The sequence below is a fragment of the Rhamphochromis sp. 'chilingali' genome, assembly GCF_963969265.1.
Source record: "Rhamphochromis sp. 'chilingali' genome assembly, chromosome: 22".
NCBI lineage: Eukaryota > Metazoa > Chordata > Actinopteri > Cichliformes > Cichlidae > Rhamphochromis > Rhamphochromis sp. 'chilingali'.
The window spans coordinates 18,776,200-18,798,688 of record NC_137950.1 but is presented as its reverse complement, the minus strand read 5'-3'; the positions used below and the strand labels follow the sequence as shown (position 1 = coordinate 18,798,688).

The window sequence follows — 22,489 nt, the reverse complement described above, 5'->3', positions numbered from 1 at the left end:
AAATAATTAGTAAAACTTTTTTTTTTAATAAAAAATGCTTTTTTAAATGTTTTAATATTTTCAATTGATTTCCTCGTTTTAGTTTTTTTATTGGTTGGTTTTGTTTTTGTTCTGTTTTTGTTATCTCAAGTGTCACTTTTGATCTTTTTAAATTATTATTATAAAACCCTAAAATCAGGGTCAATATATAAGAATCTTAAAGTAAGTATAATAATACAAAGGCAACAGTTTGTGAAGGTGTCCTGTCTCACATGCTCAAATACAAAGGGAGGATTTGAATGCCAAATGTGACCAAAGTGAAAAAGACTTTATTTTATCTTAGTCTTGTAACTAGATTATATTATTGTTTGGGTTTCATTTGTCCCCCAGAAATTTAACTGTTCAACAGTCCTGGGTCTTCTTTGTCATATTTTTAGTTTCATGATATTCCAGATGTTTCTACTGGTCAAAGGTTTGGACTGCAGACAGGCCAGCAGCATGCCCTCTTCTAGTAAATACTACCAACTTTAATGTAATATTTATATGAAATGCTAAACAAAGAACATAAAAGTAAGATAAAGCACAACAGATACAGAAACAAGAATACAAATAATTAGACTGAAATTTGCCTGTTAATGAAGTGTGCCAATGCACCCATGTTCCACCTCTTATAGACCAATTTGTCATTCTTTAGTTTAACTTATGGCAAAACCAGTATTTTAAATTATTTTCATTGCTTAGTTTCCTTTGGTCACCTTAAAGAAAAAAATGAGGCAGATGTTGTCAATAAATTTAATATTATAATGAAAAATTAAACATTCAACTTATTCAATTATAAACTGCAGAACTAACTTTGATGTAAATTGTTTCTGTATTTGAAGGTACTATTAAAGGAATTATACAAATGTTTGACTGAAGTGGCGGGTTTAATTATCTACAATTTATCAAATGTAAACGAAGCACTTTTTACAAGCTCAAGATGTCTTAAAAAAATTAACAAACAAGAGAATCTATTACAAAGAATGAGACAAACACTCTTGGGGGAGATCTTTCTTCATTTTTCAAATTATATTTTGAGGCCAACAATTTACTTTCACAAAAATAATTAATAAAAAGAAAATGAAATGTCTCTATAAGGTAGAAAGAGTTCCATGCCCTCAAGTTTGGTGGGCAGAGGCTTTGCATAAGTAGCAAAAAAGAAATACCAACACAAATGAAAAATAACAGGTTCAAGTAAAAAGTTTAGTCATAACAAAGTTACACCATAGTCTGGTGTACTCTTGGACATTAAGACGGTTGTTGAGTTTAATTTTTGGTCAGAGGAATCAAACTGAGCCTATGGGACCAGTTCCTCTAATGACTTCTCCACAAATAAAAAGTGCTCAGTAAGACTCAAAAAACTACTTAGAAATATAAGTTGGCACTGAAATGTGCAAGAAATGGAAAATTTGAAATTCTTGATGGTAAACCTGCAGGATCGGGCATGACATCTTCAGTGGATGCTTATAAACATTGAGAGTTTAACACACCAAGCCCGTTGACATGTATTAATTGACTTTTTTATCACTGGTGGTATCACTTGCTGCTGTGTCATAATGGCACTTCTCCACACATCGTCTTGGAAACCATCCTCTTACACGGTCTCCAGCTTAATGCCAAACAAAAAAAAATAGAAAGTTACACATTTGTTACAGTGACTTTACACGACACTTTGTTACAGTGGTTTTGAAAATTCAACGGGACAATAATTCCTTACCTCTCAGTTGCTCCTCACTTAAAACTTTATCTCCATACATCCACCATCTAAAGGAAAAAATTACAGTTTAAAAAAAAACGACTCATCAAATACCTATAAAGCTTATTAGCCTGTGGGGCCAGGTTCACCCCTTAAAGGCTGCACTAAGGTATGTGGTGTACCATGAATCAGCAGCTGGAGGTGAGGCATTTACAGGTCAAACACTGGTGTTGTTTGACTTCTGTGTTAATCCCAGTTTTTCCATAATGCACTCGGAAAACCAAGGTGGCAAGTAGAATGAAATTAGCAACTGGCTATCTGGCTGACTGCTAGGATCTGCTTGGGACGAGTGACCGTAAATGATGTGGCCTACTTATGACCAAGCTGTGGAATCTGTCACTCAGACCCAAGTGGACCCCTAGACTCATGAAGTGGAAACTATGACATGCTAATTAGACTGCTGGTTGACCACACTCAAAATCAAACACCAAACAGGAAACAGTAGTTCTGTGCAGACAAACTTACTTGGTACCACGAGTAGCCAGAATGGTATCCCCCTTGCAGAGAGGGATCCTGGGTTCCTCGGTGCAGGGGGTTCTAAAAAAAGTTTGTAAACCCTTGCTGAGAGGGCAGCAAGCTCCATTATAATCCTCTACTGCCCGGTACTGGACCTGCTGGTCAAGGCAAATATGATACATGGTTATTCTACTGCTCTGAACATCAGTTAAAAGTTACTTATGTATGTGTAGAAAGTCTTTAATCTTAGTGCTTTGACAAATCTCACAGTACTGATTATAAGATCTACACTATATGAAAGGTATCTGTTAATTTCATTCTCTATGGTGTATTGGATTGTTACAAGCTAAGATGTAGCTCATCAATTTCCTGACATGATATGATTATAAATATGATCCTCAGTGTTTATTTAGTATCAGTCCCTAGTACTTCAGCATGAAAATACACTCTTCTTGACCTGTATGTTTTGCTTGTTTCACACACTGCATAAGCCAAATTCATGCAATGCATAAATAAACCCCTGACAACACTTAACAGTTATGTGCATTGAAAACTACAGTCTTATCACAAGTATTTATTCTTTAACTTGGTTACTTACACTTCTCACTCGTTTATCAGCTTTCTGTTTCAGTTGCTCAATCTGTGTAAGGAGAAATAACAGGTACAAATTTTATTTATAAACTGAACTTTTATAAGAAATGTCTAATTAGTCATCACTGAATCTATGGAGTTAAACAAAAACATGTTTTTTTCTAATTTTAAGACAGAACAGTAACAAACAAAACACAATCAGTAATGTCTACATTACTCAACTCAACCTACAGTTAAGGTGTGCTGGTGACACTTGGGATGGACTGGCCATACAATGCCATCGCCTCTGGGTGTCCCCGACCACGTGAAGACTTGTTTAAAATTCAGCCAGCGGCTGCCGAGGTCGTACGGGAAGATAAACTCTTCCCCTGTTTGGTAGTGCTGTATTCTGTCTTTGGCCTATTAAAAGAAAGACAAGCAAACCAAGAAAACACATTTTCTAGTACTGTCAGAGGGTACTATAACATGTGTGTCTCAGTCATTTTTAAATATGAAGTACTGCAATGATATGATATGGTACTGAGTGAATATAAAAATCACATCCCAGATTACCGTTTGTGAATCAAGAGAAAAAGACACTGATATCTCAAAATGTTATCAGGAATCAAAGTCACGGGAAATCAAGCAGAGACATTCTGACCTTTTCCTCTATCCACGACTCGATTGAAGTCTTATTTCGAAGGATGACTTTCATCTGAAAAGGACACACACTCATTATCAGAGTCAGCAATCTCTCGGCCTATATTTCCTTAAATAAACTGCTTTGTTATTGGAGTATTGAATGGAGCTGGATATATACTACACATGTCCAAGCTTTAAACTTATAAAATTGGTTTCACTCTTTCTTGCTTAAGAAAATTCAGTTACCATTTATTTATTACAGCTATGCAGTTTATCTTTTTTATGCTATGCACTGTCTTTCTTTGTCCCTTTATGTTATGTTAACCATTTTTGTTACATTACTTGCAAATAAATAGGTAGGAGTATGGATCCATGCATTTGCAGAATTCTAACACAGTTTTATTTCTGATATGCCTACATACGCCACAATATGCTCTCTGGTCAGATCTTCACCAGATGTTTTCCACACTGCTCTTGTCTTGAAGTGAAAACATGGCTTGCAAGATGTAATGTGGCTTTGTAGGATAATGAGTAAAATAATCAGACAAATGTCTCTCTCTTTTTTTTTTTTAACCAAAAGCTTGTTAAGTTTGCAAAACTTAGGAAAAACTCACCTGTATAACGAAAAGCATACCAACGGCAATAGTGGTGCCAAGTGCCAAACCTAAGGCAAAGAGTGTAGCAGCGAAGGCAGGCACACTGAAGGGCATGAGGGGCTGAAATTGACGCACAGCACTCATGTCAATCCTTACAGTACTCCAGCCGAATGATATCTGCAGTGAAGAAAGAGGAAACAGCTTTATTAGCCTGGTGGGGGTTTGGCCTAGAACTGTGATAACAGGACATCAAAAGCATGGTGGGGCCAGCGCAGGTGACAGCTCACCCTCTCATACAGCTGTGTGTACATAGTCATAATGAAGATAACGGCAGCGTGTGAGCAACCCAGTGGAGCCAGGAGCAGGAAGCTGGTGAAGTAGGCGTGATTCAAGTGGCCACAGCAGTTGTTGATCCAGGGGCAGTGGTGGTCCATTTTCATCACGCACCTGAAGGAATGGAGATGAGGAGGAGTAACAGGACATAAGAGTAATAATCTGCGGTCAAAGCTCATTTTTCAATCATCATACAACTGCAAAAACAGACATTTCACATCAATAGACAATCACTAATGATGTGCTCTAAGGTATGGAGCACTCTAATGGAGTGATACTTGCATGAGAGGAAATAACATGCACTTAAGGGATGTTTTCTTCTGAAATAGTAGTTTGGTGTGCTGCCAATAGCTCAGTAATTTTGCAGCTGTAATGCCCCGTTCCTGAACCAATTTCTTTGGTCACAAGTCAGTGTTTTTCCATCGCAAAGAATTTTTTTGCCACTCCCCAAAACCTTTTTAGTCAGCAACCAAAGGAGAAGCTCTCCTCTCATTCACTGCCACACTATTTTGTACAGGTGAACCGTTTTGACTGTGTTTAATAAATAAATTTAATAATAAATGTAAATACCTGTTACACTTTCGACAGTGGTGGGACCTGGGAGCCTTGTAGCCTTGACACCCTCTGCAGAACTGTAGGTACTGGGTATCCTGCTGATTTTCCTGTTTCAGCATAGACACATGTGTCAGATAATATATGGATTTATAACATTTAAATAAGTTCATGCTTGCTAATGTTTGTGTGCTAAAAAATTATATGAACTTATCCTTACTGGTTTCCAGCCAAGAGGAATGTATCCAGGTCCAACAAACATAGCATTGAAGTAGTTGTAAAGTATGAGGACAGTCCAGTTGATGAGCATGATGAAGTTAATGCTCCCCCCTGTAGTGTCTAGAGGCCAGTACCAGATAATGGAGTCTAGAATTGCCATTGTGGAGCATATAGCAATGACAGACAAGGCTATGATTGGACCCCAGTGGCACAATCTCCGAACCTCATGGAGGTTCTTAAAGGTCACAAAGGTTGACAGGAAGTTCATTTTTTCAGAGCTAGTTTAATTCTAGTATTTTGGCTGCTGGACTCCAGAAATTTCAAATGTCGATGTATTAGTGTTTTGCTCTGCTATCTCCCAAAGTCACGGGTAGAGGTGATACACATATTTTTTCTCGTCCTCTGAGTATCCAGGAACAGGCCCAGTCTTGAACTACTGACGCGTTCTGTGTCCCACGATTTCTTGTCCTGGCAGAGAGCAGCATCCTCTCTTGTCAATCCCTGAAGCACACGGTCTTTGTGATGGACTCAAGTTTCCCATCTGAAAGAGAGGGGGAAAGCAGTTTTAAATCATAAGCAGTGAAATTAATTAGTGACAGAGCCAGGAGTCACATCAAGCTAATGTTTTTTCAGTAGTTACATGTGTCACCTGTCCCAATATTTCTGTTATGGTAACAAACAACAGCTGATAACTAGGGACCTTTTTATTTGGGATCTATACATACTCAGTTAGATGACCTTTCTGAAATAATTAAAGAATTTTCAGAAGCTTATTAAGTCTGTTTAATTGGGATTGTTTTGCAAAAGTATTGTGAAAAAGTATTTGACTGATTTCTTAGTTGGTTTTTTTTTGCATCTTTATCACACGTGCATTTTCATTGTCTAATATTATATTTTGTTTTAAAAATTAAAAAAATGCCATCTTTAAAACAAACTGTCTAGAAATAGTTGCCTACCTTGTTAAATCATGAATTTTTTTTTTCTTTTAACTGAGTTCATTTTCACCAACCTGATTACTGCCAGACCTGTTGAATCAAGAAATCATTTCAATAGAGACTATCTGACAAAAATTAACGTAGTCTAAAAGATGTCAAAAATATCAACATATCATGGCACAATAAAAAGAAACAAGTGAGAAACAAAGTCATAGCCATCTATCAGTCTGGAAAGGGTTACAGAGCTCATCTAAGGCTTTGGGACTCCAGTGAACCATTATCCACAAATGGAGAAAACTTAAGAGCAGTGGTGAACCTCCTAGTCTCCGGCCTACCAAAACACTCCAACATCAGTGTTCATTATTCAACAATAAGACAGGGATCAGGGAAAAAATCCATGGGAGCGTTCCTAGTCGAAACTGCTCAAAAAGAACACAAAGCCTCATCTCATATTTGACAAAAACCATCTTGAAGATCCAAAAGACTTATGGGAAAATTTTTCTGGGGACTGAGAAGACATAAGTCTAATTTTTTGGAAGGTTTTGTCCTGTTACAGGTGGCATAAAACTAGCACAGCATTTCATAAAAAGAACATTATAGAAACAGCTAAACATGGTAGTGGTCCTGCTGCTTCAGGACCAGAATGACTTACTGATGGAACCATGAATTTTAATATCTGAAAGAAATTCCTAGTAGAATGTCCAACCTTCAGTTTGAGTCCTGAAGCTCAAGCCCACCTAGGTTATGCAGCAGGACAATGACATGAGAAACACCTGCAAGTCTACCCTGAATGGTTAAAAATAAACCAAAATAACATTTTTGGAGTTGCCAAGTCAAATTCTGGACTTTAATCCGATTGAGATGCTTTGGCATGATCTTAAACATGCTCAAAAAACCTTCAATTTGGCTGAATCAAAACAATTATGCAAAAAAAGAGTGGACGGAAATTGCTCCACATCAACGTGAAAGACGGATTGACAGCTATAACAAATGCTTGACTACAGTTCTTGCTGTCAAGGTTGACACAACCACTTATTAGTTTTAGAGGGCAATTACCTTTTCATACAGGGCTACGTAGGTTTGGATACCCCCTCCCCCCATTAATAAATGAAATTATCCTTTAAAAACTGCATTTTGCATTTACTCGTGTTATCTTTGTCTAATGTTAAAATTTGTTTGATTATCTGAAACATGTAAATGTGACAAATGTGCAAAATACTTTTTCACAACACAATTTATGTCATACTGCTAATGAAAAAGATGTTATTCGTGCTTTAAAAAAACAGAAACAACTCCTCGGTAGTTGCAATAAAAATACTGAACAATCATGACTAACATTTTTAGCTAATGACTTAAAAGCACGTACAGAAACGGCAATAAAACATACCACACTAATGTAGACAGTGCTGGATTTGTATTAATATTAAATTACCAAACTAAAAGCAGAACCACAGCATTTGCTTCATTGACTAATTAGCTTGTGTTACCAAGCTAGCTAATTCTCGCCAGAAAAAAAAAGATTAATAATTACGATTTATATGCAAGTCTTCTATCCATCACTGCACAGTAATGGACAGAAAACTATGCGTTAGACAACTCCGCTTTAAAAAAAAATCAACAGACAGGTGATAAGTTTATGCCTTTAGCTCTAAAATTGTGTTTCCGTTAGCACCGTGGGTTCAGCAGTTATCGTTAGATAGCTAGCCTAGTCACCAACATAAACACTAATAACGTAGCACGCTGAACACTTACCACGAGGGGCAAACAGAAAACAAAGATAACCTAAATGACAAATGCTTTGTTTTTAATAAATAGAAACAAAAGGCTGTCACTTTAAATCACCAACCTGGTCACTTCCTTATTTTTTTCATAATGTACAGTGTGTACAGTGAGGAACCTTCCTCATGGTGTCTCAGAAACTAATACCCTCCACCACTTGTAGATACCTTTTAATCCAAGTAGCAGTCTATCACCGAAATGGCACAGAACTACAAGAGTTATTCATGTATTCAAATTCGGGCTGAAATTATTAGCATTTTCTGTCCATCTTTCGAACCTTTTTCAGTGTCGAAAACGTGAAAACAAAGTCAAGTTCCTTACCGAGCACATTATACTGTGACTCAAGGAAGAAGCTCCATTCGAGGCTTGTTGTTATTCTGAGCTAACTGTCAACCAGAAAGCTAGTTACCTGTTGTAAACTCGACTACCAGAATGTCTTCAGACTTTGAAGCATACGAGCAGGACTTTGGAACAATTACCGCAGAAATAACTAATAAAATTGGCCGAATTCCCAAACTAAGTGGAGGTAAGAGTTTCATTTATAAGCTGTTAAAGCTCATCTGGCTTGCTAGCTCCAGTCTCAGCTGACAAGGCAGCTAACGGTAGCGATAATGTGATTTCATCCAAATATTGGTCAAACTAGTGGTGAAACACAGCTATATAAAAATAGTTTTTGTTATATAAAAAGAATGTGACATGTATTTGTGGCCGTCTTCTTATCTTGGTATGTCTTTGATAGGTTTAGCCGGTGTGAAAATAGTGTTAAAGAACATCCTAACTCTGTTTATGGTGTTCAGAAGAGGATAGAAGCTTCAAATCACTTTAATGAGTAGGTTAATATTAATTGAAACTATTCAACTGAAGTAATATTTTAGTGTTATCATAGTGATTTAGTGTATGACATTCTTGCCAATACTTACCATAAAGAAAAACCTATGGATGTTTTTGTGGACAATCATCGTTGGAAAAGTTAAGTTTTGGAATGGCACTGATATCACTGCAACTTTCAATGACACTTTTGGGGAGTGTTGTTTTTAGTTTTACTGTGGATTTCAGTTTTAGCCAGTTTAAAGATAATTCAGCCTTTTGATACCAGCAAGTTTGAAAGCATACGTTTCTTAATATGTTAGCAAGGGCCTAGTAACTAATATGATGGACTAATAACTTTATCCTGGTATTGACTTAAATATTTAAAAGCGTGTCTTTGGTTGACTATTTATTTAGCTCTTTACATTCCATTCACTTTTATTTATATAGCGTTAAATCACAACAGCAGTCACTGAAGGTACTTGGATTAGAGCAATGTAACCTTCAGTGGACGGCTTTTCCAGCAAAAGGTTAGCAGTTTCAGAAATTTTCTCATTGATCTTCAGAACACAGTCCTGGATGCAGCTGTAGATGGTGTACTCTGGTTCATCCGTGCATGCTGTCCAGCACAAAGGACAGTGTATCAGCGGTGAGGTCCACAGTAGAAGTTACAGAGGGGTTTGAGGTGGGATTACATCAAGCATCAGGCCTGAGTTCCTTCTTGTTTGCAGTGATAATGGACAGGTTGATAGATGAGGTCAGGGAGGAGTCTCTGTGGACTTTCATGTTCGCAGATGACATTTTGATCTGCAGTTATAGTAGGGAGCAGGTTTAAGAGGTCCTGGAGGTAAGTTGAGGTATGGACTAGAAAGAATAGGAGTGAAAGTCAATAGACAAGACAGAATACATGTGTGTGAATAAGAGGGAGACAGATGTAACAGTTAAGATGGATGAGTTTAAATAAAAGTAATGCACAGTGCACAAGAAAAGTTAAGAAAGGAGTACAGGAGAGGTGGAATAGTGTCAGAGTTTATTTGTGACAGACGGACAACAGCAAAAGTAAAAGGAAAGGTTTTTCGAGACGGTATTGAGACCTGCTATGATGTATGATTTGGAGACAGATCATTAATAAAACCACACAAGACAGAAAGTTGTTAAGATGTTTTTGGGAAGTGGCCAGAATGGATTAGATTAGAACTGAGTACATCAGAGTTTCAGCTCGGATTGAGCAGTTTGCCTACAAAGGTGGAGAGAAAAGGCTGAGATGGTTTGGAACTGTGGAGAGCAGGGATAGTGAATGTATTGGACAAAAGGAGGAAAAGAGGAAGACCACAGAAAAGATTCATGCATGTAGTGAAGGAGCACATGATAGGATGAGGTGGAAGCAGATGGTCTGCTGTGACAACCCTTAAAGCGAGCAGCTGTAAGAAGAAGACATTGCTGGTTTCATCAGTTTGTTAAAGTGATAGCATTCTGTCATTCTATCAGACTTAATTCAGACATAACCAAAGCCACATGTAACACTTTTTGAATGATATATTTAGAATAGATTGTTATTAAATTGTAGCTCTTCAAGTGTGACTTTGTTGATTTTCTAAAATGAAAACACAGGTATCAGCTGGTAGCTTCTGGTCTAGTCTTCTTAGAGTTGTTTTGCCTCTTCATTTGTATGACCCGCAACTCCTTCACTTTTGAAACACTCATTGATAGATTCTGATGCTGTAGGAGTACAAATCTGACTCTGTCTTCATAAACTTTATCACAAAATTTTATTTAAAGATTTTATTCTGTGATATAATTAGAACTGAAAGCTCAACATACATGTGGTCCATGTGTGCTTCCAGCAATTAATGCCATGTTCACACCACTGATAAGAAGCTACAAACTGACGCCTGACACTTGTTGATGCTTTATGTGCATCAAATCAAAGTTGAGCTGATGTCCATTTTTTTTCTTCAACCTATCATATGCTTGATGCAATTAAACACTTGAGCGACACTTCCGTAGCAAACCAGTGACAGTGTCGCTTGTGATGTCTGTCTGTCTTTGTAACTTTGTCTGGTTGTGAGAATTTAACATTAAGGCATGCAAATTGTGTCTTCTAAGCTCTCTTTGATGTTTAAGGAGGATTATTATTCTGTTGAAATGTGGAAAGAGCATTATGTTCTAATTTTGTTTTGTACAATAGGAAGCCTCTTTAACATGTCTGACCACAATTTTGATAAAGGTGTAGCTTTGAAACTTTCTTGAGATAACTTTGGGCAGCTGGAGAACACCTTATCACTGTATAGGATATTCTCCTATATAGTCATGTCTTATTGAGCTGGGGAACTTAAGATGCTGGAGAGACATCTGCATAGTGGTAATCTTTTTATAGTTGGTTAGTTTTTTGTAAATTTTACTTGTTCAGACCTATTAAGACTGCTGTTTGTGGAACGACTTTGGGTATTTCTCCCCTCTTCTGCTCTGCATGTATCAGTTTTGGAGGAGAAGCAGAAGAGACATACACATGCTTGCATACACAGTGAAACAGACAGCACTTTTGAACTGAGCTAAAATAAAAAGTGTGCACAAATATTGATAGTATCAATAGCAATTCTGGTATTGATACTCAGAGCGATACTTTTTAAAAAAAAAATCCCCTTAAGTTCAGTATGTAGCCCTCTGAATTGTATTAAATTAATTAAATTTAATAATTTTTTTGGAAATGGAAAAAATATACCTCAAACATACACTATGAAAAATGTCAAACAACAGAAGTTGACATGACCTTTAGAGACGGGCACATTTACATTCTAGGTCTCAAAAAAACTCAGTTTGAAAAAAACATGAAAAGGTGTATTTTGTTTTGTTAACCAGTTATTAATGAAAGTAAAAATCAGAGTGTGTTAATAGTCACTATTTGCAAATTGATGATGAGCCATCTTTTAAGTCGTGAGTGACTGCTCTCCCCAGCATAAGCTGCCTATGTAGGTTTAAAGTATCAGTACTGGCAATTTTGGCCCTGTATTTACTTGGTATCAGATCAATACTAAAATCTGCAATATCGCACCGCACTACTTGACTACATTTTCAGATAGCAATGTGTTGTTAATGTTAGATAGACCTCTTTTCTCATCACCAGTTCTCATACTTGGTTCTGTAGGTTTCAGACATATGAAATCCTGACTGTCTGAGCCTGTTTTTGATACTGTAATTTATATTCTGCAGGATCTAGGCACGAATGCATGGCTTTGACTTTTTTCTTTGAAAGGAGTCTTTAAAATGTATTTATGTTTACATTTCTGTACTGTGAAGCCCTGCACTAAAAGAGGGTTTAGAGGTGGGTTAAAACCTACAGATGTTGTTAACCACCTGGCTCTGGGTCTTCCCATCTTGTTTTTCCTACATGTAGATTTACCAGATTGCTGCATTAGTGTTTTGGTGGCAGGCAGGCAGCTGAAAGACGGGCAGCTTGTGGATTTAGCTAAGCCTGGAAGGGAAACATGAGTTTGGATGACATGGAAAAGGCCAGAGCTAGTTGGCCAGTTGTGATTTAACTTTAAAATGTAATACTTTTACTTAACATACCCATAAATGAATGTAGACATATCAATGGGTAATACTTTCCTATTTAAAATGACTTAATACAAAGAATAGATAATAGAATGCATAATAGAAAGTTGAGCTTCAGTTGCTCCCTTATTTCACAAGGGATCACCACAGTAAATAGCTCCACTATTGACATTGCAGATTTTTTTAAAACCCCAGATTCCCTTCCTGATGGAACCCCACAGGGATTTATGTCTCCTCCTGGGATCGAACCGTATCGTTTGCTTGTTAGGCAGATGTATAAACAGCTACACTGTCATCTGACACCACTCAATACCAATCACAGTTATAAGCTGAGACAAAATAGTCATTGAGTTTGTATTTGTTTTCTCAGTGCAAGAGCCTTTCTGCACAGCACCTTCTTCCATTTTTACGGTCACTTTTCAAAATTAAATGGTATTTTGCAGTGTGAAATACACTGGGTGTTTTTAGTTTACAGCTACACTAAGCCAAAATGGTGGGAAATATATATCTAAAGGTGGATATGACAATTAATTTAAGGCTGAACTACTACATATTAAAATTTTGGTGTCCACACCTAACTGAGTAGGAGCAACCGTTATTACTACTTACTTACAGTGAGTGTTAACTAGTAGTTTGTTTTAAGTTTTCAGATTTCATATGTGGAAGCTTTATCTCTTCCTCTCGGCTCACACTTGCTCATTGGGTTTTCAAAGGCGCTGCTCTCACAAAACCTCGCTTGACTGAATATTTCTGGTTTGGAATTGGCATGTCTGAAGACTCATGGCAGCCCATTCCGCAGAGTAATTTCTCATTGCTTCCTCTCACCATCTGTTGACTGTGTCAGAGGAAGCCTGTATGAATATGTACAAAGCTAGAAAATGCATTACAACCATAAGTAGTTGTTGTGTGTTTTCTGACACCAATGGAATAGTTTACAGTTGAATTTCAATTCCCTTCCTACTCATTAAGTTTTTCTTAAGTTCTTTTGGCTCTTCTTACCCAAGTGGATGCATTTTGCCCATGATATCCCCTCTGTTTAATATTTTAAAAAGGAACCATAACATTGTTCTTGTAGTTTATTACTTTTACTTGGCATGTTATGTTGTTGATAATGGCCATGGCATGTGGAAAACATGACCTAGATGCTCACAAACAATTAATTTTTGTATATTATTTATTTGCAACATTGCTCCAAAACTCAACATCAAGAAGAAATTTGAATAAGAATACTATGAACAGAACAAGACTCAACATCCTTGTTCTATTAAACATGGCTCCAAGTTTTCACTTTTGAATGTTCATGGCAAGAGATTATTTGTCAATCACTGGCATTGAAATATGAAACATAAAAAGTAAAAGAAAAATACCAAGCCCTTTGTTTTCTTCATTTTTGCCTTACTTCTGTCTACAAAACTCCTCATCCGTCTGTCAGCAGGTTCTAGTCTTGGTAAATAGCCATACATATTTCACAGCCCTCTAGCTCGGGCCTGAGCCTGAGTACGAAAGCGTCATCTCATCTTTCACTGAATTGCCTCTGGCTGTTTACTATAGAGGTTGTAAGGTTGGACACAGGTTTTAAAAATGAATTTAAGGGCCATGTTGGCCTATGGCACCTGAGAAACGAAGATCTTGGCTTAGCTTTTTTTTTTTTATTGCAGTCCCACAGCTGGGTATTCTTGTGATTTACTTTTGTTTGTATTTTACCTAGAATGCTTTTCATACTTTGCTTTTAAACCTTTATTAGAATACATCTGTTGGGGTTTCAAAAGCAAATAACATTTTCAGAATTTCTTAATTACTGTAAAAAATGTAAGATTGGTACGACTTTGTAGGCATCACCTCTTAACATTTACCATCTGTACTCAATACGGAGCTGGTGTTTAAGATGCTGCACTTTTTGTAATGATACATTTTATCTGTGAATTTATATTTATGTCACTTTTTGTTTTCTGGGAGTTAAAAAAAAATGTAATAATTAACAGAATTTTTATTGTCAGTATATCAGGTCCACAGGTGTCCTCTTAAACTGTTAAACCAAATATACTACAAGATCAGCACTTTGACTGACTGTTGTGATATGCTGATGCACTGATAACATTAACACAACTTTGTGTTACAAATGTACTCTAAACTATTTAAAATTTAGTATGATATATCTCACACCATGGTTAGCAAAAGATTTCCACAACACCTCAAGTCTGGGATGGTTCTAACATTAGTTTGGCTTCGCTTTTGCATTACATTGATCGCTTTGTCTTTTTCCTCGAACTGTTGTGTGGTGGGTGCATTGTTCCACTTAAGGGAGGCTGCTGGTGCTGGGGAGTGCTGTTACCACAGGGGTGTGCAACAATGACATATGGTGGATGTGTGATAAAGTAACATGCACATAAATCTCTTAAACCAAAGTTTCTAAAGTAAAGGCTGCATGTTAAGATGACATTAAATGTTATTTTCTTTACCCTCTTTTATATTTTTTATGTTATTAATGGTATTTATGCATAAGAGAATTTCCTATATTTCCTAACTTCATTTTTTTGTTTTCTTTATTATTATTAAACTATATGTGTAAGTTGCTTATACTTTATGTCAAAGCCTTGGGCAATGGTCTTTTCTTTTTTTTTTTCTTGTTTTAAGTTAACATAAATATGCTTGATTAGTAAACACCATACCGCATACCATGAACTAACAAAATCTTTGGCCAGGATCTAATTTCAGGACAAAGACTAGTTCATGTAGATGTAGGGAAAGTGATAATGCCGTTGCCTTAAATAACTGTTGGAAGCGCTGTAGTTTGCACGCTGCTCTGGAACTCTTAAGTCCTAATGAGTTTCAATGGGTAATGTGGTAGAGCAGCCATGGGGTGAGGTGTAGAACAGTGCGTTAGTCATTCTGAGTGGGACTCATACTTCTGGCAAGTGAGCAAAGCTGACACCTCCCTTCCCTTTGAGTTGGCATGAGGTGTCTCGCTGCTCCTCAACAGAAACCAACAAAGGCCTCATAGACGCCAATAACTAAGAGACATCAAATGTTGGCTCGTCGTGTGGAGAGAATGTGTAAATATATCTTCAAATGTGTCCTCGTGTGTTGTTTTCTCCCAGTCTCTTTCTTTCTCTCTCCCCCTCTCTTCCCCCGTTGCGGGGGAGTTAGGCTGTTGTCATGAAGCGCTGTTCCTCCGTCGGCTGATCAATATGTTGCTGGGTTTTTTTTCTCTTTCAGAGGAGAAGACACAGCTGGTTCTAAATGTCGACAAACAGCTTGAAGAAGTCAGAGAGTTGGTATGTCTTTGATCAGTAATTTTCTCCTCTTCCCATTTCCTAAATAATGAATTTGTGGAAAGAGGGAGGGGACAATTTTCACTGGCACCAGACAACAGCACCTGTATTATCCTGGTGGTGACATGACATGTAGACATAACACACATGCACACATACTTCACATGGCGGAAAGGAGGCTTCCTCCTCATATGATTACTTTCCCATAATCTGCTTTTAAGTGACACCCCTATGACACATTTCAAGCCATTATCTTGGGTGGGTGTCTTCATGTTGCTGTTTAAACATGAGCAAAGTCACCTGACAGAAACAAATTGTTGTTGCGGTTGTCTTGTTATGCCATAGTGATGAGTTTCCTCCAAATCTGCCACAGAGAGACCTGTCTACCCATGCATCAGATGTACTTTTGCTTCATTCACTCAGACATTGTTGGGCCCATGCGTGTCATGGCAATGAAGAAGCCCTCGTATTTGATTGTGTACTTACAGAACATACTTCCTCTGTTGTAACTTTTATCACAACTGAGTGACACCAGCAGAAGGCGTTTGATTTTACAATCGGCACTGGAGGATATTAAAGTTAATGCTGCTGAAGTTGAATCTGTTCAAAAGTGTTCAAAGGGAGCACACAACTGTAAAACTTGCCCTTAAAATTTTTTTCAGAAAGCTTGTGCAGGAAATATGATCATAAAAAAAACTAAACTTTTAAATGTAAAAATGTGCATATACAGTCTATTTTGTACTTTTTAATATTTTAATGTAAATCTGTATTATAATGAGCTCTAAATCTGTCACTCTGGCAGTGTTTTATATTCCAAGTATTTCTTTCGATTTTGAAATGACTCTTAAAATTTCTGTTAGGAATGTTTGACTTTAAATGAATTGGATGAATTGTGGGTTTTAGCTGGAGCAGATGGACCTGGAGGTGCGAGAGATCCCCATCCAAAGCAGAGCCATGTACAACAGCAGGCTGAAGAGCTATAAACAGGAGATGGAAAAGCTTGAGAAAGACTTTGTAAGTATTTCAATATGTCATGAAATGTTTTTTTTTTAATTCTCATGCAAACGCAACAGTTGTAATAGTTGTAATGTTCTTACTGAGAGTGTAAATGATGCTCCATAATAAATAAGCGTCTATAAACTACTCATCATAAGACAAACACCCCAGCTTTTTTAAACTCAGAAATTAAATTATAAAATAAATGCATATTCAAAGAAATATCATTTGGAAAATTGGTTTGGAACCAGTCACTGTTACTTTTCTTCCACTCAGACGAGCTGGATGAAGTCCAGAGACTGTGATGGTTTTCCATCTTTTCAAGGCCACCGTGCGTGCAGTTCTGTTGTTCCAGTGTTTTGTGTCATTATCTTACCAAAAAGATGAACCCCTGACCAATCGATCTGCCTTCGTTTTTTTTGTTTTGTTTAGTTTTTTTGTCACATGTCCAATAGCGAAATACAGTACCGTTTTGTGCATGACCATATTCTGCTAATAATTCTTCAGAGGATGTAGTAACACTTTGTTCCATCACCGCCTTTGTTCAGACACATCGTTTTTGTAAGTAATCAGCAGAATTTGTGGCACGTGCATAAATCCCTTTCATGACATTTCAAGGCTTCACATACTTCCATCGCTCTGCAATAGCTGTAAATTAACCAAATAATTAAACATTAATCCTCGAAAAACACTTCTTTTCTCATGAAATTTGCATCATTATTTATTTATCTTTACTGTTAGAAAAACACCAAAAACTGCGGACTGTTTGCGTGTAACTCTCACTCTCGCAGTAATTCCTGCACTCACAAACAGACTTGCACTGAAGCTCAGCGGTGCATCCACAGAGGTTAATTCGGAGTTCATATCTGAACTTTCAAGCAATGCCTATCGAGAATGGGTTGTGTGTGTTTGTGTTGTTGCTGCAGAATCTGGCCTTGTTTAGTAATTCATAAATCACTGTATGTCTTGGCTTGATTTATCAAAGCTTAATGAACAGTCTGGTCTTTTGGGTCACTTGCTTTTAGTCTACATTTTGAGCTACCAATATTGCCCAAGGTACTTCACGTAATCAATAATACTCAGAAATACGCAATTATCCAGTGCAATTGAATCCAAAACGTTTTTAACCTCTTATTTTAATTATTATATCTTTAAATTGATCCTTGTGAAAGCATTTTAAATTGATTGTTGGCATTATAATGTTAAGAAAAATCGTAGTGGTAACGTATCTTTAACTATATCTTTTTTTCTGTGGTTGTTGTTGTTTTCTGTTGTCAGTTTTGTTTTGCTGGTGCTCATAACATGATAATAAACCCGTAGTGTAAGAGCCGTTGACCTTGAGCTTGAGAGCACGTGTCCCTCCACGAATCAAGTTTTATGTGATTTAAATCCACAGCCTCAGAATGAGTTGGAAAAATATATACTGAATTGTTGAAGTCCTGTTGAGGAAATTCAGCAAAGGCTTCTCCTTAATGTGTTAAGTTTAGAGGTTGGCCAAAATAACGAACAAACTTTTCTCCAAACCTTGAAATGAATAAAGTGTGTACTTTTCCACACAAATCTGAACTTTTTCTTCGCTTGTAGAGGATTTATTGGAGGATATTTGGATAGCTCAAGTTTAATGGGAAGGTTTTCAGGAAGTAAAGGGAAGCAGTGCAATGATCATCACAAAAATGCACAAGGCATAGCCAATATAATCAGAATTCCAAGTGTTGAGTAATTTTGATTTGATACAAAATGTCAAAATAAAAGTAGCAGTTGGGAAACTCAAAATAGACTTATGCACATATGAAAAACTACATATTTATTTATGATATACTGCCCATCTATACCTCAGATGACTACTACAGTCCATGCTTTTCACCAACACTCATTATTTTTCTTAAATGTTTGTTTGGTATCTAATCATCATTAACCACAAAATACTTTTTATATTCCCCCACCTCACCGCTCCAAACAAGTAAACATGCACAAACACCGCATTTAGATTCAAATAATATGTGCTAGTGATCTGTGAACACGCCACTGAGATGTGCTAACTGAGATCATAGAAGAGATCTCTGTGCCAAAACAGCTTGCTTTTCTCGCCATAGGCATTTAATTGGCTGACGATTAATCTTTAACTTTTCTTCTCCCCACTCTTACCATGCTTAATCATCAAGCAGTTAACACCTGCTGTGGCCGATATTGGTGCTAATTTTCGTTTCTAGCCGTTTTTCCTGTCTTACGAGCATGTGCTGGCGACGAAAATTGTTTCTTCACCCTGGCAAAACATGGCATTCCTCCATGCACTTTATAATGCAAAAATCCGGTGTGCACAGTCCTTAGAGAGTATGATGATGTCTAAATTCTTTTTTGCACATCGCTGCATACTTAAGTCGTGTCTGTAATTGCTTGTACTGAAATAAAAAGCAGAAGGTAGCCGTAGGATAATCCGGGTGTCCGGAAAATAAAAAAGCAGTGACTGGCTTCTAACTGTGAGTCTCCCTGTTTGACTGTAATTTCTCTTTTTTACACCTCTGCGTGTGGCGCGGTGAAATCAGCGCACATTTAAACCAGGATCACCCACCTCACAGAGTTACATCTAGTATATCTCGTCTCCCGTAAATCTGATGCAAGTGTTCAGAAGGCAAGAACTTCAGCCCCCTCAGATGTGTCTCAGATGTGCCAAATGCTATAGCTGAGCTCAGCTTCTCACTTCCTGCCGGCCTAGGGAGGACATGACACTCGGCTCGAAAAGGCATCGAGTGGAAAAAAGGGCAATCTCCTTTCTTTTTAATGTAAAAAGCTCCGGCTTTGTTGTGCTTTCTGTGGATATCAAGGCCTTTCCACTCCCTCACTACTAAATCTCCCCCATAACCTACCCCCTACTGGCCTCCCACGGGTGTCTCCCCCCTTAACCTGCTCTCTCATCCTCTCATTCACCCGTGGTTTGAAGTAATTCTACCACTGGTGTGCCAGCTTGAGACCTCATTCCTTCTCCTTTTCAGACAGAGGGCTGGAGTTGACCTCAGAAACCCAGCCATTTCATCCAGAAAGAAAACTTATCAAACAACCACCCCAAAAGAGGGGTGTGTGTGTGTGTGTGTGTGTGTGTGTGTGTGTGTGTGTGTGTGTGTGTGTGTATGTGTGTGTATATATATATATATATATATATATATATATATATATATTTATTTTTTTTTTTTTCCAAAGTGCCAGGTTAGGTCTGTCCCAGTGGGCAAGATGAGGACCCGCAGGCATTGATTGCGTCACGCAAAACACAACTTTAAGTGTGTGAGTGAAACTGGACGCCATGAAATGTGTGATTCGTGTGACTTGTGTATAATGAGGCATCGTAAAGCAACATTGGCTGGAGGATTTAAAGATACATTTGTCAGTCCTGATAAATTTCTCTTATCAGAATATATTTTGAGTACAGAGACCCCTCCTTCCTTTCGCCTGACTATGACAAACTGTTCTTTATCATTGTCAGGTCTCTGATTTATTATGTAGACTCAATAAAAATGAAGAGTTTTCTTTTTTCATTTTAACAACAAAATTGACATTATTTAGATTAGGTCATCATTATTTGGTTAAATGACAAACAATCCTCAGGTATTATTGAAAATGAAGTAACTTTATCAATTTCAAGCAAATCGTTTCTAATTTCCTTGTAATTTTTAACACTTTTCTGCTTTTCCAATCATCAGTAAGTAATTAGCTGAATAAGATGCACCGGTGGCTGTAGCTTGCAGCCCTAATATCATTGTTATCATTATGTAATTGGTATAAATTCACTGGAATAGCTTTGCCTCAATTATTTAATATAAAATTTCATGAGGAGTATTGATCTCTTTAAGAAAAAAAAATCACAACTCTTGGTCATTACTTTGCAGTAGCTATGAAGTTTAGACAAGTGTCTTCATATTTTTTTTTCCCATTTTAAATCCTGAACCCTTTTGAGAGATTATTCACTGCATGGCTTACTTGGACTATCAGCACACCTCCTGCTGGCAGCAGATGGCGGTGTTGATCTAAGAATTTTCTTTGAGTAAGCTTCAACATCAGGAAGATATTGGGCACATTCACCAATTACTTTGCCCTGCTGATATGTGGTTGGACTTGCTCTGATAAATTCTTCTTACCATTGCTATGCCTAACCTCTGCTTTATGTTTAATATGCAAGATTGAAAATGGTGTCCCTGTGGTGAAAACCTATCTGAGTTCTTGCTTATAAGCTTATAAGTTTATGCATTTTCTTTTCTTTTTCTTTGCTTAATTATGCTTTGAAAAATACTTAAGCAAACAAAACAGAATATAAATTAAATGCCAAGTCCTTGGGAAAGTGAAATGCCTTTTTTAAACATTTCATGCTTTAACTCACAACAATATTCTCATTTCTTCTCTCAACTAGTTCTCCGAATATGTTTCACCTCTTTAGATCGTTTCTTTTTTATTATATCCAAATAAACACTACTGGTCTAAATGTTTGTTTGTTAAAAGGTTAATTAATAGTCTTTAAATCTCAAGCTTTGACAAGTTTTGTTGTTGAGACCTTACATCTTTTTGTCATTTATTAAAAAGGAGGTCCTATAATGGTCAAGGCAGTTTTGTTGATGGCACGAGATCCATTGTGTTATGCGTTTTGTTTCATCTTATTGAATTTTGAATAGAAAACTATTTTTGGTTTGTCATAATACGCCACACAATGTTCCATCAAGGACCCACTAACATGTTATCTACATGCCAGTATTTCTTTTGAAACGCATATCGTCACCCGGTCTTATGAGGTCGGAAAATATGTAGGCATAGTACAAATTATTAGTTATTGCAAGATTTGAAAAAATGCGATACAGTCAAAATTTAATTTGTCTGAAGTGCAGTACTTAAATTCAGAAGGAGCCCATTCAGTAAGATTGAGGTGATGATTTGTCTTTTCATTCCCAGCTTAATTTATTCCGACATGGACCCTGATGTTAAATCATGAGGCCAACTGTCACAGGAACTCAACTATCCCTTACTAATTTCCAGTTATCTGTTGGGGTATTGTTTGGAGCTTCAGTCATGGTCAAATAGGATGTGTGGATTGCCTTTTTCTTTAATAAAAGTATTTTCGGTGGAATGCCTCCCAGTGTCTGCCAAGGGAGATAATTAATGCATTTGGAAAAGAGTTGGTCAGCCTTGAGAAATTCAACAGTTTATCTGCTAGGTGCACTGAGGTGAATAGAATGAAAATGGTATTGAATATTTTCACTCCATATATCAATTTCATAAGTGGTTTCACTGACCTTATAATGATATCTTGAGACTTGACATGTAGTTTTCAGTTGAGGCAATGACTGAAAATGGTTTTAATGAATTGGAGTACAGCACCTTTTAAGCTTTTTTTGATGTAGAAATGATTTAATTAAAGTGTGGATGCACAGATATAACAGATAATTTAATGCTCAAATTCGATCAAGACTGAGTTACTAATGAATGACTACTGACATTCCTACACGCGGCTCAAAAACATGTTTGAGAGTGTTATCTGAAGTTTTCCATGAGACTTTTTTTTTCTGGACCTAAACTTAAAACTTTTTGTGTCCTCTTAATCTGATGGTCAACCACAAACTATTCATCAGTGGCAATGAATTAACATATTTCTGGATTTATATTTTAATTTTCAGGGTTTTGTCTTTGTGTGATTGGCTTCTGCACTAAGTTGGAGTTCAGTGTTTGAAATGTGAATTTTGAGTGATGGAACGGAGTCAAACACTTGAATATGAGGGTCATTTTCATGTTTTTCATTATCTTAAAAAACTAAATAAATGATCATGGACACTTGAAGATTGTAGAGACTATCCAGCTTTAACAAGAGTGGTCATAAACTCATTACTTTTGGCACAGTTACTAACCTTAGCAAAGAATGAAGAGTTTGCAAAGTCATTTAATGAAAAAGTTATTTGTTTTAAAGAGCTCTGGCATCTTAAATGCAGTTTTTTTGCACAACTTGATCGTAATTATGTTGAGATTTAAGTT

At 36.9% G+C, this 22,489-nt stretch overlaps 2 protein-coding genes across 9 annotated transcripts in view; one reads left to right on the top strand and one right to left on the bottom strand.

The window, feature by feature from the left end:
- Positions 1-760: 760 nt before the first annotated feature.
- On the bottom strand, positions 761-8,152 carry zdhhc6 (zDHHC palmitoyltransferase 6). 5 transcript variants are annotated; one of them, XM_080872869.1, is made up of 12 exons: positions 7,924-7,987; positions 6,099-6,167; positions 5,144-5,683; positions 4,942-5,033; positions 4,326-4,485; positions 4,057-4,215; positions 3,462-3,515; positions 3,053-3,220; positions 2,829-2,870; positions 2,240-2,388; positions 1,736-1,782; positions 763-1,627 (listed from the first exon to the last, which is right to left on the bottom strand). In XM_080872869.1, exons 3-12 carry the CDS (start codon positions 5,408-5,410, stop codon positions 1,527-1,529), a joined length of 1,239 nt encoding a protein of 412 aa, XP_080728995.1. In that variant the 5' UTR covers positions 5,411-5,683; positions 6,099-6,167; positions 7,924-7,987; the 3' UTR covers positions 763-1,526. The 5 variants fall into 5 exon arrangements, with proteins under 5 accessions (XP_080728998.1, XP_080728995.1, XP_080728996.1 ...); XM_080872872.1 differs by lacking the exon at positions 6,099-6,167 and having other exon boundaries at positions 761-1,627; positions 2,240-2,385; positions 7,924-8,063; XM_080872870.1 differs by lacking the exons at positions 6,099-6,167; positions 7,924-7,987 and adding an exon at positions 8,024-8,152.
- Positions 8,153-8,197: 45 nt separating this feature from the next.
- The window catches only part of vti1a (vesicle transport through interaction with t-SNAREs 1A), a 114,416-nt gene continuing 100,124 nt past the window's right edge, over positions 8,198-22,489 (top strand). For all 4 annotated transcript variants that reach the window (XM_080872877.1, XM_080872879.1, XM_080872876.1 and 1 more), the window contains exons 1-3: positions 8,198-8,382; positions 15,435-15,493; positions 16,394-16,504. In XM_080872877.1, the coding sequence (XP_080729003.1) occupies positions 8,289-8,382; positions 15,435-15,493; positions 16,394-16,504 (264 nt within the window). In that variant the 5' untranslated portion in view covers positions 8,198-8,288. The remainder of the gene's footprint in view (positions 8,383-15,434; positions 15,494-16,393; positions 16,505-22,489) is intronic.